The 15765-nt window shown below is 38.5% G+C and overlaps 1 protein-coding gene across 3 annotated transcripts in view; it reads right to left on the reverse strand.

The window, feature by feature from the left end:
• Positions 1-14518, reverse strand: part of DNAAF4 (dynein axonemal assembly factor 4) — a 69919-nt gene extending 55401 nt beyond the window's left edge. For 2 of the 3 annotated variants that reach the window (XM_070377941.1, XM_005905633.2), the window contains exons 1-3: positions 14260-14518; positions 13725-13872; positions 9745-9878 (exon numbers count right to left, since the gene is read on the reverse strand). In XM_070377941.1, the coding sequence (XP_070234042.1) occupies positions 9745-9878; positions 13725-13872; positions 14260-14382 (405 nt within the window). In that variant the 5' untranslated portion in view covers positions 14383-14518. The remainder of the gene's footprint in view (positions 1-9744; positions 9879-13724; positions 13873-14259) is intronic. The other variant, XM_005905632.2, reaches the window with a different exon arrangement.
• Positions 14519-15765: the final 1247 nt, after the last annotated feature.

Below are 15765 nucleotides of genomic sequence, written 5' to 3' on the forward strand. Positions count from 1 at the left end.
TCAAAAAAAAAAAAAAAAAAAGATGAAAAAAAGGTAGCTATGTGAAGTGACAGATATATTAGTGAACTTGAAAATGTGATTCCTTTCACTGTATAAACATGGATCAAATCTTCACATTGTATGGTTTAAATATACTACAATTTTGCCAATTTTACTGCAGTAACTGGGAAAAAACAGCTTAAAAATTTAAAAAGTCACCATGGCAGCAGTATGAAGAAGGAACACAAACAAAAAGCCAAAGTGCATTTGGTCTGTAGAACTTGTTATTTGAAATATCAGAAATTAGAAAGATAAAAAAAAAAATTTTTAAAGCAATGGTGATGGGGGAGTAACCAAGACAGCTGAGTAGCAAAATTTCACACACTCAAAGACCCAGAACAAAGGCAGTAAGGTGAAAAGAGCTTAGGTCAAAGCCATTGGCTGATACTGGAAAACTCTCCAAAGAGCTAGGAAGTGACTTGGATTCCTCCTAAAGACACTGGCAGCAGGCACTCTGGGGAGCTTGTTCTATCACGAGAACACTGATGCTAGGAACATTCTGGAGTTCTCCCTCTAGCAGGAAGCTTACTTGCCCATCAGCCTATCAGCACCAGTACCAGGACACGTATGGTCAAGCTGCAAGCTTCACAGGAGACCTAGCTTTCCTCCCCAGTGGGCAAGCACCAGCCTTGGCTACACAGCCTTCCAGCCAGGGCCAGATCCCAAACTTTAGGATCTGGCCCTGCCCACCGGTGGGCTGACACAAGACACAGGATCCCCTAGGATCCAACCCCACCTTCTAGCAGGTGACATGAATCCTGAGATCCCTCAGGCCCTGCAGCCAGATGTTCCAGGGTCCCCTGCCCACAGACAGCCTCAGTGGGACCTGGCCCCACTCACCATCAGACTGGCACCAACTTTGGGACAGCCGAAGCCATGCAGCCAAAATACCAAGACCCAGCTCTGTCCATTGTCAGCTGACTACTTCCCTATAAGAAGGGCCTCACACACAACAGGGATAGGGGTGAGCCCTGTCTACCAGCATGCCCATCCCCACAGTAGTTGGCCCTGACACAAGAGAAGGCCCCACTTAGCCGCATAGGAGTTAGCCCTAGAACATATAACTCTGGTGACCCAAGGAGAGGATGTTGTTGGGTCCCACAGGATTATCTTTTACATAAGGTCACTTCTCGATGATCAGGAAACATAAACCATCTACTTAATACCTACAAATAAACACAAAGAATTAGGCAAAAGGAGGTAACAAAAGACTATGTCCAAACAAAAGAACAAGACAAAACTCCAGAAGTAGAACTATACAAAGTGAAGACAAAGAATCTAACCTGTAAAGGATTTAAGAATGAATAAACACAGTGTGAAGCTTAACAAACAGCTAGAAAATATGAAGAACCAAACAGAGCTGATGCATCTAATAAGTGAAATAAAAAACAACAGAAGAAATCACAGTAGGTTATATGATATAGAGGAATAGATCATCGAATTGAAAGACAAAGTAGTAGAAATTACCAAAGCTGACAAGAAAAAAAGAAAGAATTTTTAAAAAATGAGGACAGTCTTAAAGACCTCTAGAACAACATCAAGCAAACAAATAATCACAATATATGGGTCCCAGATGCAGAAGAGAGAAAGGGGCAGAGAACTTATTAGAAGTGATAATAGCTGAAAATTTCCCATTCTAGGAAAGGAAACAGACATCCACGTCCAGGGAACACAGAGTTCCACATAACATCAATCCCAAGAGGTCCACACCAAGACACATAAATTAAATGGCAAAAATTAAAGAGAGAATCTTAAAAGCATCAAGGGAAAAGCAACTAGTTACATACAAGGGAGCTCCCATAAGACTGGTAGATAACTTTTCAGCAGAAACTTTGCAGGCCAGAAGGGAGTGGCATTATATATTTAAAGTGATGAAAGGGAAAAACCTATAACCAAGAATACATGTCAAAGCTACTTCAGATGTGAAAGAGATAATCTGACACACAAGGAAAAGCATAAAGTTTAGCACCACTAATCTGGCTTTACAAAGAATTAAAGGGTCTTCTCTAAGCAAAAAAGAAAAGACCAGAACTAGAAATATAAAAGTTATAAAAGAATACAATCTCATTGGTAAAGGCAAATATACAGTAAAGGTAGTAGATTAACCACTTATAAAGTGGGTAGGAAGGATAAAATAACAAAGTAGTAAAATCATCTATATCCATGATAGGCAGTTACAGGATAAACAAAACAAAAAAGTAAAAAATAATGTCAAAAGCATTCAATGTGGGGAAAGGGAGAGTAAAAACAAACAGTCACATACATATATAGGTTACTGTATACAACTTCATGGTAACCACAAACCAAAAATGTATAATAGAAACACAAAAAAGAAATGAATCCAAACATAATACTAAAGAAAGGAATCAAATCATAAGGGAAGAGAGCAAGAGAAGAAAAGAATAAAAAGAACTACCAAAACCACCCCAAAACTATTAACAAAATGGCAGTAAGTACGTACCTATCAATAATTACTTCAGATGTAAAAGAACTAAAAGGATCAATCAAAGGACAAAGAGTGGCTGAATATATACAAAAACAAGACCCATCTGTATGCTGCCAACAAGAGACTCATTTCATATCTAAAGACACACAGATTGAAAGTAAGAGGAAGGAAAAAGGTATTTCATGCAAATGGAAATGGAAAGAAAGCTAGAGTACCAGTATTTATTACCAGACAAAATAGACTTTAAAACAAAGACTGTTAACAAGAGAGGAAAAAAGGACATCACATAATAATAAAGGAATCAATCCAACAAGAAGATATAATCATTGTAAATATACGTTCACTCAACATCAGTTCAGTTCAGTTCAGTCGCTCAGTTGTTTCCGACTCTTTGCAACCCCATGAATCGCAGCACGCCAGGCCTCCCTGTCCATCACCAACTCCCAGAGTTCACCCAAACTCTTGTGCATCGAGTTGGTGATGCCATCCAGCCATCTCATCCTCTGTTGTCCCCTTCTCCTCCTGCCCCCAATCCCTCCCAGCATCAGGGTCTTTTCTAGTGAGTCAACTCTTCGCATGAGGTGGCCAAAGCATTGGAGTTTCAGCCTCAGCATCAGTCCTTCTAATGAAAACCCAGGACTGGTCTCCTTTAGGACAGACTGGTTGCATGTCCTTGTAGTCCAAGGGACTCGCAAGAGTCTTCTCCAGCACCACAGTTCAAAAGCATCAATATAAGAACACCTAAATACATAAATGTGAACAAACATAAAAGCAAAAATTGACATTAACAAGTAAAAGTAGCAAACTTCAATACCCCATTTAAATCAATAGACGATTCAGACCAAAAAATCAATAAGGAAACACTGGCCTTAAATAACACATTAGATCAGATGGCTATATATATATAAGATCAGATGCCCTTATATATATATATATATATATATATATATATATATATATATATATAAAATTCTTTATTCAAAAATAGCAAAATAAACCTTTCAAGTGCACATGGAACATTTTCCAGGATAGATCACATTCTAGGCTACAAAATATGTCTGAACAGATTTAAGAAAACTGAAATCATATCAAGCATCTTTTCTTACCACAACGCTGTAAGCTTAGAAAGAAAGTGCAAGAAATACAAACACGTGGAGGCTAAACTAAATGCTACTGAGCAAAAAACATGTCACTGGAGAAATCAAAGGGGAAATAAAAAAATTCCTGGAGACAAATGAAAATGGAAACATAATGACTGAAATCTATGCCATGGAGCAAAAGCAATTCAAGGAGGGAAGTTTATAGCAATACAAGCTTACATCATGAAACAGGAAAAATCTCAAGTAAACAACCTAATAATACATCTGAAAAACTAGAAAAAGAACAAATAAAATCCAAATTAGGAGGAAAGAAATACAAAGATCAGAGAAGAAATAAATAAAATAGAGACTAAAAAACAATTTTAAGAAACCATGGAAACTAAAAGCTGAATCTGTCAAAAAATAAAATTGATAAACTATTACTCAGATCAATTAAAAAAAAAGCAGGCCCAAATAAAATCAGAAATGAAAAACGATGTTATAACTAACACCACAGAAATACAAAGGATCGTAAGAAATTACTCAAACAATTTATACATCAATAAAATGGACAACCTAAAGGAAATGGATAAATTCTTAGAAACATAAAATCTCCCAAAATTGAATCAAGAAAAAATATACAATATGAACAGACCAATTACCAGTACTGAAATTGATTACTGACTTAAAAAATTCCCAATGAACAAAAGTACAGGACAGACAGTTTCACAGGTGAACTGTACCAAATATTTAAAGAAAAGTTAATATCTATCCTTCTAAAACTACTCCATAAAACTGAAGAGAAAGGAATGTTTCAGAAGTCATTATACCAGGCCAGCATTACCCTGATACCAAAACCAAAGACACCACAAAAAAAGAAAATTACAGGCCAACATCACTGGCGAACACAGACGTGAGTATCTTCAACAAAATATTAGCTAACTGAATCCAAAAGTACATTAAAGGGATTAAACACCATGATCAAGTGAGATTTATCCCAGGAATGCAAGGATATCCACAAATAAATCAATGTGATACACCACAGGAACAAACTGAAGAATAAGAATCTTAAGATCATCTCAACAGATGCACAGACAGCCGTCAACAAAATTCAACATCCATTTACAATAAAAACTGTCCACAAAGTGGATACAAGAGGGAATATACCTCAACATATTAAAGGCCATATGACAAACCTAGAGCCAAATCACATTCAACAGTAAAAAGCTGAAGCATTTCTTCTAAGATCAGGACAAGACAAGGATTCCCACTCTTGCCTCTTTTATTCAACACAGTATGGCAAGTCCTAGCCATAACAACCAGACAATAAAAAGAAAATGAACCCAAACTAGAAAGGAAGAAGTAAAACTATTTCTGTTTACAGATGGCATGATACTATATAAAGAAAATCCGAAAGATGCCACCAAAAAACTATTAGAATTAACACATGAATTCAGTAAAGTTGAAGGATATAAAATTAACCTATAGAAATCTGTTGCATTTATATACACTAACAACGAACTATCAAAAAGAGAAATTTAAAAGTCATATTTACAAGAGTCCCCTACTGGCTTAGTGGTTAGGATTCCAGGCTTTCACTACCATGACCCAGGTTCAATTTCTGGTCAGGGAACTAGAATCCCATAAGCTGCAAGGTTAAATACATAAATAAAACAATCACCTTTACAATTGCATAGAAAAAAAAAAATGAGAAAGCAGTTACTTGTAGCTTTTCTATTCCTTAGTTATACATGCTTCCAATAAACAGGGCATGTGGTTTCACCCATAAGGACTTTTTAAAGGCCCTATAGTATAATCTAGACAACTCCAGAAAGTAACTCACACATAATCAGGCAAAGTTATTTTACAGTTCCACGCTTCTGAGTTTCAACTTTAAAAAAATAGCAGAAGAAAGCACTTCAAATTTGACCTATTTAGGTTAAAAATTAGTGGGAAAACAAGCTCCTTAAAAGAGAAAATAAAATAGAACCAAAAAATTCAAAATAGAAGATAACCTACAAAACAAAGAGTGAAGAAAACAGGAAAAAGTAGGCAATAGTAGTCCAAAGTAAAGGGGAGAGCGGGAAGCATGTTTCAGATTAGCCTGGCATCAATAGTCCAAGCTTCTATTAGTCTCCCCTACTCCATCTCAATTATTCATGCCCTGGGTAGATGAACTTTCTACCTTCACCATGAAAACAAAGGATTACTTTAACTATCTGTGTCATGAAAAATTTTCCAAACCCTTGGTGATTCTTTATTCCTGCCCTTTAGTCAAAAGATAAAATAGCCCCTACTGCATAGGACTTAATTTTTTCACCTGTTCCAACCTTCATCCCACCACAAAAAAAAACTGCTTCATCATCAATCCTCTCTCCTGGTTATATTATCAATCTCTCCCTCTTTACTGGCTTCTTTCTTCAACACATAAATATGTTCAAAATTCTTTCATCCTAAGAATACAAAAATTCTGCCTCCTCCTTGCAACCTCTTCAAACTCATTTGCCAGAATGGGCTTTCTAAAACACAAAACCAATTATTTTGGTATTCTTGCTGAAAATTCCTAAAAAGTTCCCCTCCAGAGATTTTTCTAAATATCAAGATTTTATTTCTCATCACAACTGTTCCTCACTGTGCCAAATTTTGTCGAGCACTTATACAAAACTGACTATAATGCCATTTTCCCATTTATCCCTAGGTAACTGTAGCTCATTCTCCAGTATTCAGCACAAGCCACACTGCCTCCTATTTCCTGATCATCCTTTCAGACTGAGATACCAATCTTTGGCCAGTGTTTTCTCTTTATCTGCCCATGATTTCTTATGCATTCTAGGCTGTAATCTTTGCTTTTTATTGTCTGTCACCCTCTCTATACTATGAGTAAACTGAAATCGAAGACTGACTTGTCAGCTCTGCCTCAATGTCTTTTAAACTATTCAGTAAATGTCTGCTAAATGAATGACAGATCAGCAGCAAAGATAAGCAGACATGGACACAGTAAACCACGATTGAAGCATCAGACTTGAAGTAAAGATATATTTGCACTTATGTAAAACTGACTGCCATGTGAAATATCATTCTACAGTATATAAAGCAATCATTTTATGGGGCTTGAAAGGGAGCCAACGGAATAGACAGACTGTCTCCTGCTGGCTCCTGGTTATGTGCAGATGTGGATCATCTTCCTATCAGCCTAAGGATGAAGCAGTTACAAAGAAAAGGCAGTGCTAAGGATGTTGTAGAGAGATGGAGTCAGGGCTTGGATTCACTGCTCTGTCTCTGAACTTCTCCTGCTAGATGAAATCAAATTATCTTTATTGCTTAAACTCCAATCTTTTCAATTCAAACTAAGTTGTAAAATGGCCAAAAGTTCCCTCCTTAATTATAAGCATGTTCCTTTGCAATGTGACTTCACCCTTCTTCCCCAGAAAAGGTGCAGTCTATTTCTCTAACCCTTAATTTGGGCTTGGTTCTATGCAACATTAGGTTAATGGAACATTAGAAAATGTGACACAGAAGTGTGTTTAAAAGGGCTTGTACATTAGGGCTTTCCCATTCCCACTCTCAGAAACACTAACTATGAAGTAAAGAAATCTGTGCTAACCTGGAGAATGAAATACCACATGGAGAGGGACTTCGGCTTTCCCAAGCAAAGCTCTAGACATGTGAGTGAGGTCATCCTAGAATATCCAGCCACAACCAAGGCAAACTCAGACCACAAGAACTGCCTGACCAACATGCAGAATTGTGAGAAATAATGTGTGAAGCCACAGGTCCCCAATCTCTGGGCCACAGACCGGAACTCCTCAGATCAGTGGCAGTTATTAGATTAGAAATAAAGCACACAATAAATGTGCTTCAATCATCCTGAAACCATCATCTCCACTCCTGGTCCATGGCAAAATCCACGAAACTGGTCCCTGGTGCCAAAAAGGCTGGGGATTGCTGTATAAGCCACTGAAGTCTGGATAGTTTTTACAGTGTTATTGACTAAACATTTGGTTTGGTGGTTTAGTTGCTACGTCATGACCGACTATGTAGCCTGCCAGGCTTCTCTGTTCATGGGATTTCCCAGACAAGAACACTGGAGTGGATTGCCATTTTCTTCTCCAGAGGGATCCTCCCAACCCAGGGATTGAACCTGGGTATACTGTACTGCAGGCAGTCTCCTGAATTGCAGACTAGATGTCTGTGTCCCCTCAGATGTGTTAAAGCTCTAACTCCTGTTTACATGGGTTTCTGAGGAAGTAATTAAAGATAAATAAGGTCATAAGGGTGGGGCCCTGATACAACAAGATATGCCCTAATAAGAAGATACACCAGAGAATTTTTCTCTCTCAGTTATCTGCAAGCCAGGAATAGACTTATTACCCGCTATACCTTGATCTGAGACTTCTAAGCCCTAGACCTGCAAGAAGACCAATGTGTGTTGCTTTGTCATTCACTCTGTGGTGTTCTGTTAGGGAAGCCTGAGCAGGTTACCACTATACAGCATAGCAAACTGAACAGTGAGTCTTAGCACTAGCCCTGCTCACTCTTTTTAAAAGATTACTGCGAAAAAAAAAAAAATGTTTTGGGTATATGTAAATCAAGTTTTAAGCTAATTTATGGTTTAAGCTAATAATGAGATGCCTTTTGTCATCATATTGCTTCATTTACTCTTAATTGACCATCAAAGTTCTTTTCTAAATGGTGTCTAATACTGTACAGAGTAAAATTATCTACATTTATCCACCAGAATAGAATTTTACTATGATTACAGAGTACTCAAACAATGTAGTCACATTAATTTATTCAAATATTTGAGCACCTACTATTTACTTGGCAATGGTTATGATAAGGATGAAAGAAAATATAGTCTCAACTCTCAACAATACTCAGGGGAAGAGACAGACAAAATAAATAGTTTGTAGTATAGGGTACAGACTTTCATAGGTTCTATTACTTCAATGTAAACTACAGCTTCATTCTTTCTACATTAATGACCCTAAACTACTGTCACAAATACCAAAGTCAGACTTTCATATGTCAGGAGATATTTATCAACTTCAAGGTACAGCATTGTGGTACTGCCTGGCAATCAATTGTTCAGCTTTGTTTTATTTACAGTGCAGCAGTATGTGGGCTATTATTTATCAGTTCAACAAATACTTATTTGTTGCCACAAATTTTATACTATTTTGCTTGTATTTTTTTTACATTCAGTAAAAGTTTGATAGTAGTGATAATACGATCAAGAAAAGGTGGAACTCATCAAGTATACTGAAAGCAGGAATCTTCGGATGGCTGACCACATGTTCAATTATTAAGTAAAAAACGAAGTATATTAACCATTGGCAATATTTAAAAATCAAGTAAAAGTGATAAAGAAGCAGAGAAGCCTTTGGAATTATGGACTGGAATTATGAACTGTTGATTATAAAAACAATACTAGTGATCCAAAAGCAAAAGAACAATCATGAGTCCACAGAACTCTTGATGAGATAATGCTTGTTATAGACTTCTTAGTCATTCAAAATGAGAATTTAAGATGGGAAATTATTTGTAAAAATTAGTCAGAATAGGTAAACCTATAGAGACAGAAGGTAGATTAGTGGTTGTCTAGGGTTAAGACGTTTGGACGAATAGGGAGTGACTGCTCATGGTGCAGAGTTTCTTTTTGGGGTGATGAAAATGTTCTAAAATTGATTGTGGTGGTGGTTTTATGACTCTAAATATACTAAACCCACTGAATTGTAAGCTTTTAATAGGCAAACTGTATGGTATGTGAGTTATATCTCAAAAAATATATTGCTGATCAAAGCTTTAACTTGAAAGCCTCAACAGTTAAAAGATATTATTGGTCAATATTCAGTGTTCAATCTATGTTTTTCTTGTTTTAAATAATAATGTCCATCAATTTCAAGATAAAAAAAGAAGTAAACACTTCCACCATAAAACCTTATAATTTTTGTTCCCCTGGAAATAGAACATTCTCCTTAAAACAGGTAAATCTATTGTTGAACCTTCATGCTTTCATACAGCTTTTCAGAAGTAGCAGACAACCTACGTAACACAGCAAGTCCTGTAACCAAGGTATAAACAAAAAGGTGAGAAAGTACATAGATGGAACAAATTATCACTGCATAGTTTACTATTATATCTTTAATTAAAGGACCTTCCTATCAATCTGCAACTTACCTTCATCATGACATTTAGTGTATATTTTTGATCTTCCCTCCTTGCCACAGCTTTTGCTTCCATAGCTTCTTTTGCTCTTTCCTGTGCTTGTAGGATAGACTTCTCCCTTATTCTTTGCATCATCTCTTTGTCAACTAAAACAAAGAATATCACTAAATAAGAATCATGATGAATTTGTCTTACTTAGGAGAATTTGTTTTTCTTACATATTGATCTGGGATAAGATGGTTTTGGACCCAACTTCACATGGAGAAGTAAGAACATTTCTCAGTATTAAACTAGTCAAGAAGCTAATAAGAGTGACTGTAACAGTAGTGAATTAGTAAAGAATGGATGCCTTTGTGCACTGAGACAGACAGACACAGAGAGACAGAGAGGGAAGATATGAATAAGAGACAAGAGGAGCAATGGAGACAGGAAATAAGACAGGGAATGAGGATGTGGACAGGGGAGGAAGAGGAGGAGGAGAGGGTCACAGGAGGGGGAGAGAGGGTGTGCAATGGGAGGGATGGGGAGAGGCAAATCGGGCAGGAGAGGAGGAAAGAGAACACACTGATACTCCTCTCTCTCCTATTAGCTTATAAACCTGATCACAATAAAGCATCACTAGGAGGTCTCTTAGAAAAGAACACGGGTTGAGATCATCTAACATGATCGATCACCTTCACAAACATCAATGGTTAGCTTATGTATGAAGAGTACAGGGCAAGCTTTAGGAAAAATTATAATGTCACACGACATGTTACATACAAAACTTTACAATTCACAGTCATTTTTTATTCAGTGATTCAGTATTTTAGAAACTGCAGGCTGTGATCCATTATGGGGTAAATTATCTTAAGAGAATAAGGATTAAGGAAGGGATCCAGACTTTGAAGAAAAAAAACAGGAGGGGAGAGGAAACTTGGGAGAGTGAAGTAAGAAGAGACAAGGAGGGTAGGAGTGGAGGGATGACTAGTAAACCCTTATACTAACCCTTTATATTGTTTTAAAATATATGAAAATAATACAAAAAGAAAACTAGTTACAAAGTGTTATATTAAAATACTTACAAAATATTAAGTGTTATATTAAAACACAAAACATTAAGTTTGTGATATACAAATACCTGCTTCTTTATTAATGCATTAAATAATACATAGCAAAATGTCTAATATATAATTTCAAAGTAGTGCATCTAAAAGACAAAGGTACCTGATATGAACATGTTGTGAATTTTATTGATACTACTTTTGATTGTTGTCTACATTCATAATTGAAGGGAATATTAAATTTCAGTTAAAAATGAGTAAAGAGTATGGAATTTTTACCCATCCAAGATCCTGGCTGGAAATCAGGACTGGAATGAGGTCTGAAGCCTCTCCCCAATCATACACCTGTTTTAGTAAGAGGGTGGCAGAGACCTGGACCAGCTTCAGGGGCAGAAGTAATTTTTTTTGGGGGGGTAGAAGTAATTTTTAAAAAATCAAGTTTCTGAATTAAATGCTCCACATCTAAAAGAAATGAAAAACGGATCAAGAATGAACTTCAAAAAAAACTGGAGCAGTATTTTGTGAATAATGAGGGAGGCAGGCTTGGAGTAGATATTGGAATTTCATAATACTATATGTGGAAAAAAAGATTGCTAAAACAATTTCACTGAATTGCATGTAAAACTAGTCTGAAAAAAATAAAAAATAAAAATCAAGGTTAACAAATTAAAAAAAAAAAAACTGAGTTTGACATCTAAAAGAATCTCAAACTTGGTTTCTGAAGTAAAGTCAATGTTCATTACTTGTTACATAAGTTAGTTTTAAGACTATTTTGATTCGTCTAATTGGTAATTATGGTCAAACCCAATCTGCTGCCTGATTTCTTACAGCACATAGGCTAAGAATTATTTTTAAAGTTTTAAATAGTGGAAAAAATCAAAATAATAGTAATATTTAATGACATAAGTGGCTCAAACTGTAAAAAGTCTGCCTGTGATGCAGAAGACCTGGTCCGGGAAGATCCCACGGAGAAGGAAATGGCAACGTACTCCAATATTCTTGCCTGGGAAATCCCATGGACAGAAGAACCTGGTGGGCTATAGTTCACGGGGTTGCAAAAAGTCGGACATGACTGAGGCAACTTAGCATGTATGCTATCTGTTTAAGTCATTATATTAGATGATGATTCTGGTCTCATCTAACTTCAAAATTAAGATTATCAACATCAAATGAAATAAATCAAAGTATTTACATTTAATTTTAGGTGAGAAGTCAGAACATCCTGTGTGTGTTTCATGACATATTCCCAGACACCATCTCGGACTTAAAGAATCAAAAAGTAAGGCAGGGGTAGGAGAGAACAAATCTGGTTTTAAAAACCCCTCAGTTAGTCTAGGATTCAATACAGAACTAAAGTAAGCTGGCTATGATAATTTCCCTTTCAGTATCTTCTGAACTCAAAACCACATTGTAGAGAAAAATCTTACCTAGTACCAAGAACTAAAAAATTTAATTCCACTGCAAGATATGAAGAAAACATTAATATAAAGAGTGGCTGCAATTTTCCCATTCTCAATAGTTCCAACTCAAGGCTTAATGCCAAAGACCTAAGAGAAATCTCAGACAGTAGACAGAAAACACAAGAAAACATGGTAACTGTATCAGAGAGGAAGATAATAGAGCTAAAACAGTAGAGGGCAATTCAGTTCAGTTCAGTCGCTCAGCTGTGTCCGACTTTTTAGGACCGCATGAATCGCAGCACGCCAGGCCTCCCTGTCCATCACCAACTCCCAGAGTTCACTCAGACTCACGCCCATCGAGTCAGTGATGCCATCGAGTCAGTGATGCCATCCAGCCATCTCATCCTCTGTTGTCCCCTTCTCCTCCTGCCCTCAGTCTTCCTCCCAGCAACAGAGTCTTTTCCAATGAGTCAACTCTTTGCATGAGGTGGCCAAAGTACTGGAGTTTCAGCTTTAGCATCATTCCTTCCAAAGAAATCCCAGGGCTGATCTCCTTTAGAATGGACTGGTTGGATCTCCTTGCAGTCCAAGGGACTCTCAAGAGTCTTCTCCAACACCACACTTCAAAAGCATCAATTCTTCGGCGCTCAGCCTTCTTCACAGTCCAACTCTCACATCCATACATGACCACTGGAAAAACCATAGCCTTGACTAGACGGACCTTTGTTGGCAAAGTAATGTCTCTGCTTTTGAATATGCTATCTAGGGCAATTACTGACCCACAAAGCTGATTTTGGCAGAAGAATAGAATACAGATTAACAGTACAGACAACAGGAGATCTCAACTTGGGACTGTACATTTTAATCTCTAAAAAACATTTTAACAATTTAGGTCCCACTACCACAAACTGATTTTATCTGTCTAGGGTAAGATTCAGACATCTGTATTCTGTAAAAGTTCTGTTGTTCAGTCACTAAGTCACATCCAACTCGTTGGGACCCCATGGACTGCAAGCACACCAGGCTTCCCTGTCCTTCACTATCTTCTGTAGTATACATCTTCAAACATGTAGCCACTGTTGAGTGTGACCTTCGGCAATTACTGAACCTTTCTGCACCTCAGTAGCTTCACCTTAATAGGAAAAAAAAAAAAAAATGGCGGGGGTGGTGGAGTACCTAAGTGATAGACTATTACAAGGATTAACAGATGAAAGAGTCGGACACGACTGAGAGACTGAACTGAACTGAATGCCTAATACAAAATGAGCGCTCATAAAGGCCAAACCGGGAGGCCTTACCCTCTGAAGATAGAAGCTCACATCGTTTAAGAGCTATTATTAACAGACTCAATTTTTTAGAAATTCGGTTACTCAATAATTAGGTTATTAGGTTATTTAAGAGACAGCTGAAGCACTACCTCATCTAAATGACGCTCGTGCCTGTTTTGTTTTCCCAGAAGAGCAACATAATTATTTCAAAAGATAGATTTTTGAATGGTATAAAGTTTTAAAAGCACAACCAGCTTAACATCTTTTAGTAAAGAACTTACCACCTGACAGAGAAAGGGTCTCCCACATGGCTGCTTCTTTTTTGCGCAGGGTGAAAACAATAGTGTTATTCCCAATCTTAGCTTTGCTGCTCTCATCGTCTATGGGAGCATAGAGAAACACCTCGAATAAAAATGGAGGGCAGTTCACCTATTCAGAAGAGGGGAAACGAAAGTTAATATGGCTACACAAAATGAAAAACACACCGCTTAAGAAATAAGTGATGGAAGCCAAAATCATTTTCTTAAATTCCTGCTATAAATTTATTCCCAGGTCACGATAAAAGTAGCAAGGCATACGGAAGCCATGGATAAAATCATCCCATCCCTGACCCGATGACATCTATCTACAGACCAGGTGTCACCTGTATGAGATTCGTATCTTATTTTGTTTGTTTTGCTTTGTTTTATTTTTAATAGGACTAATATTTTAGGATGCTTATCTGCAAGGACGCGCCTCTTGCGCGTCCACAGCCATGCCCTCGCAGACGCCTCAGACCACACCCCCAGGGCAGGCTGGCACGATTTGCGTTCCTACCTTCAGATAATTTTCGGTGCAGAACACGTCCGCGTCTCGGACGCTGACGCCTCGGAGAGGCACAGAGATGAAGACCGCAGTGCTCGTCTGCTGCCAGCTGTAATTGCTAACGTGCAGCGGCATCCTGTGAGGCAGCCGGCGAGAGTGAGGCGGACTCACGCCCGCTCGGTTGCTAGGGAACCCGGGGTTACCACACGCCAGCCCTTCCGGGTCAGGAGGGCCGGGGCACCCAGCGTTCCCAGCGTGCCCCGGGCGCGCCCCTGCGGCCGCCCTGCGGACTCCCCTCGCGACCGCCTGGGCCAGATTGTGGGGGCGTTCCCGCTGTTTGGGGTCTTATCCCTTCGGGAATCTGCGAAGTAGCAGACCCACTTCCGCTTAAGCAAGAAAGAAGCTTCACGCCTAAAAATGCAAAAAAGGGACGTAGGAAAGCGTGACCCGCGAGAAGCAGGTGCGACGCCCACGCGCCGTGGCAGCCTGGCCTTTTGTTTGTTGTGACGGAAGCTGTAGAAGTTAGCACCATTTGGTGTTCTTGTTCGGGGAATTTCCTGCTCATATAGACGTTCTGGCCTAGAAGCCTGCTGTCCAGTTATAGTCGTTCAAAGCCTTTCAGTCGGAAGCCACTCACAGGCGTGTAGATAGGGTTCGCTCCTCGGTTTGAGAACTTAATGACCGTATGACTCACCTGAAAATGCTTGGCAGCAACTCAACTGTAGGATAAGTTAAATTGACACTGATATGTTTTATAATTGCTTAGGGAGACTTGTAACTTTCGCGCTGAAACGAAACTTGAAGACCATGTTAGTCTTCCCACATGCCGTGTTTAAGGAATCTGAGATCCATATACCCAACCCTGTTGTCACTTGGATTATTGTGGCTACACCGTGATTAAGATCCTAATGCTGTAGCTCCCAATATTCTTTCCTTGGAGACGCTTTAAAAATTACCGGAATTTGATTTTTTTTTTTTTTTAATAACATGAAAGCAGTGGCACTCCACTCCAGTACTCTTGCCTGGAAAATCCCATGGACGGAGGAGCCTGGTAGGCTGCGGCCCATGGGGTCGCTAGGAGTCAGACATGACTGAGCGACTTCACTTTCACTTTTCACTTTCATGCATTGTAGAAGGAAATGGCAACCCACTCCAGTGTTCTTGCCTGGAGAATCCCAGGGACGGGGGAGGCTGGTGGGCTGCCGTCTCGGGTCGCACAGAGTAGAACACGACTGACGCAACTTAGCAGCAGCAAGCACCTACAAACTATTTGCCACCTAGAAATAGGGATTTTTAACATTTTATTTTGTAAGTCACTAATAAAAATTTAAAAGCTACTGAAAAAAATCCTTGAGGAAAGCTACGAAACAACAGACTTGGGAGGGAAAAAACACCATCTTTTACCCTGCAAACAGGCCACCCCTCAGTACAGTTCATCGTCTCAAGATATCCTAACTTTGAATACTGGGACCATGTTAGACTTCTTGTCTCTTGTCCTCCCAAGCAGAGAAACCTAAA

Source organism: Bos mutus, chromosome 10 (genome assembly GCF_027580195.1).
Source record: "Bos mutus isolate GX-2022 chromosome 10, NWIPB_WYAK_1.1, whole genome shotgun sequence".
NCBI classification, from domain to species: Eukaryota; Metazoa; Chordata; class Mammalia; order Artiodactyla; family Bovidae; genus Bos; species Bos mutus.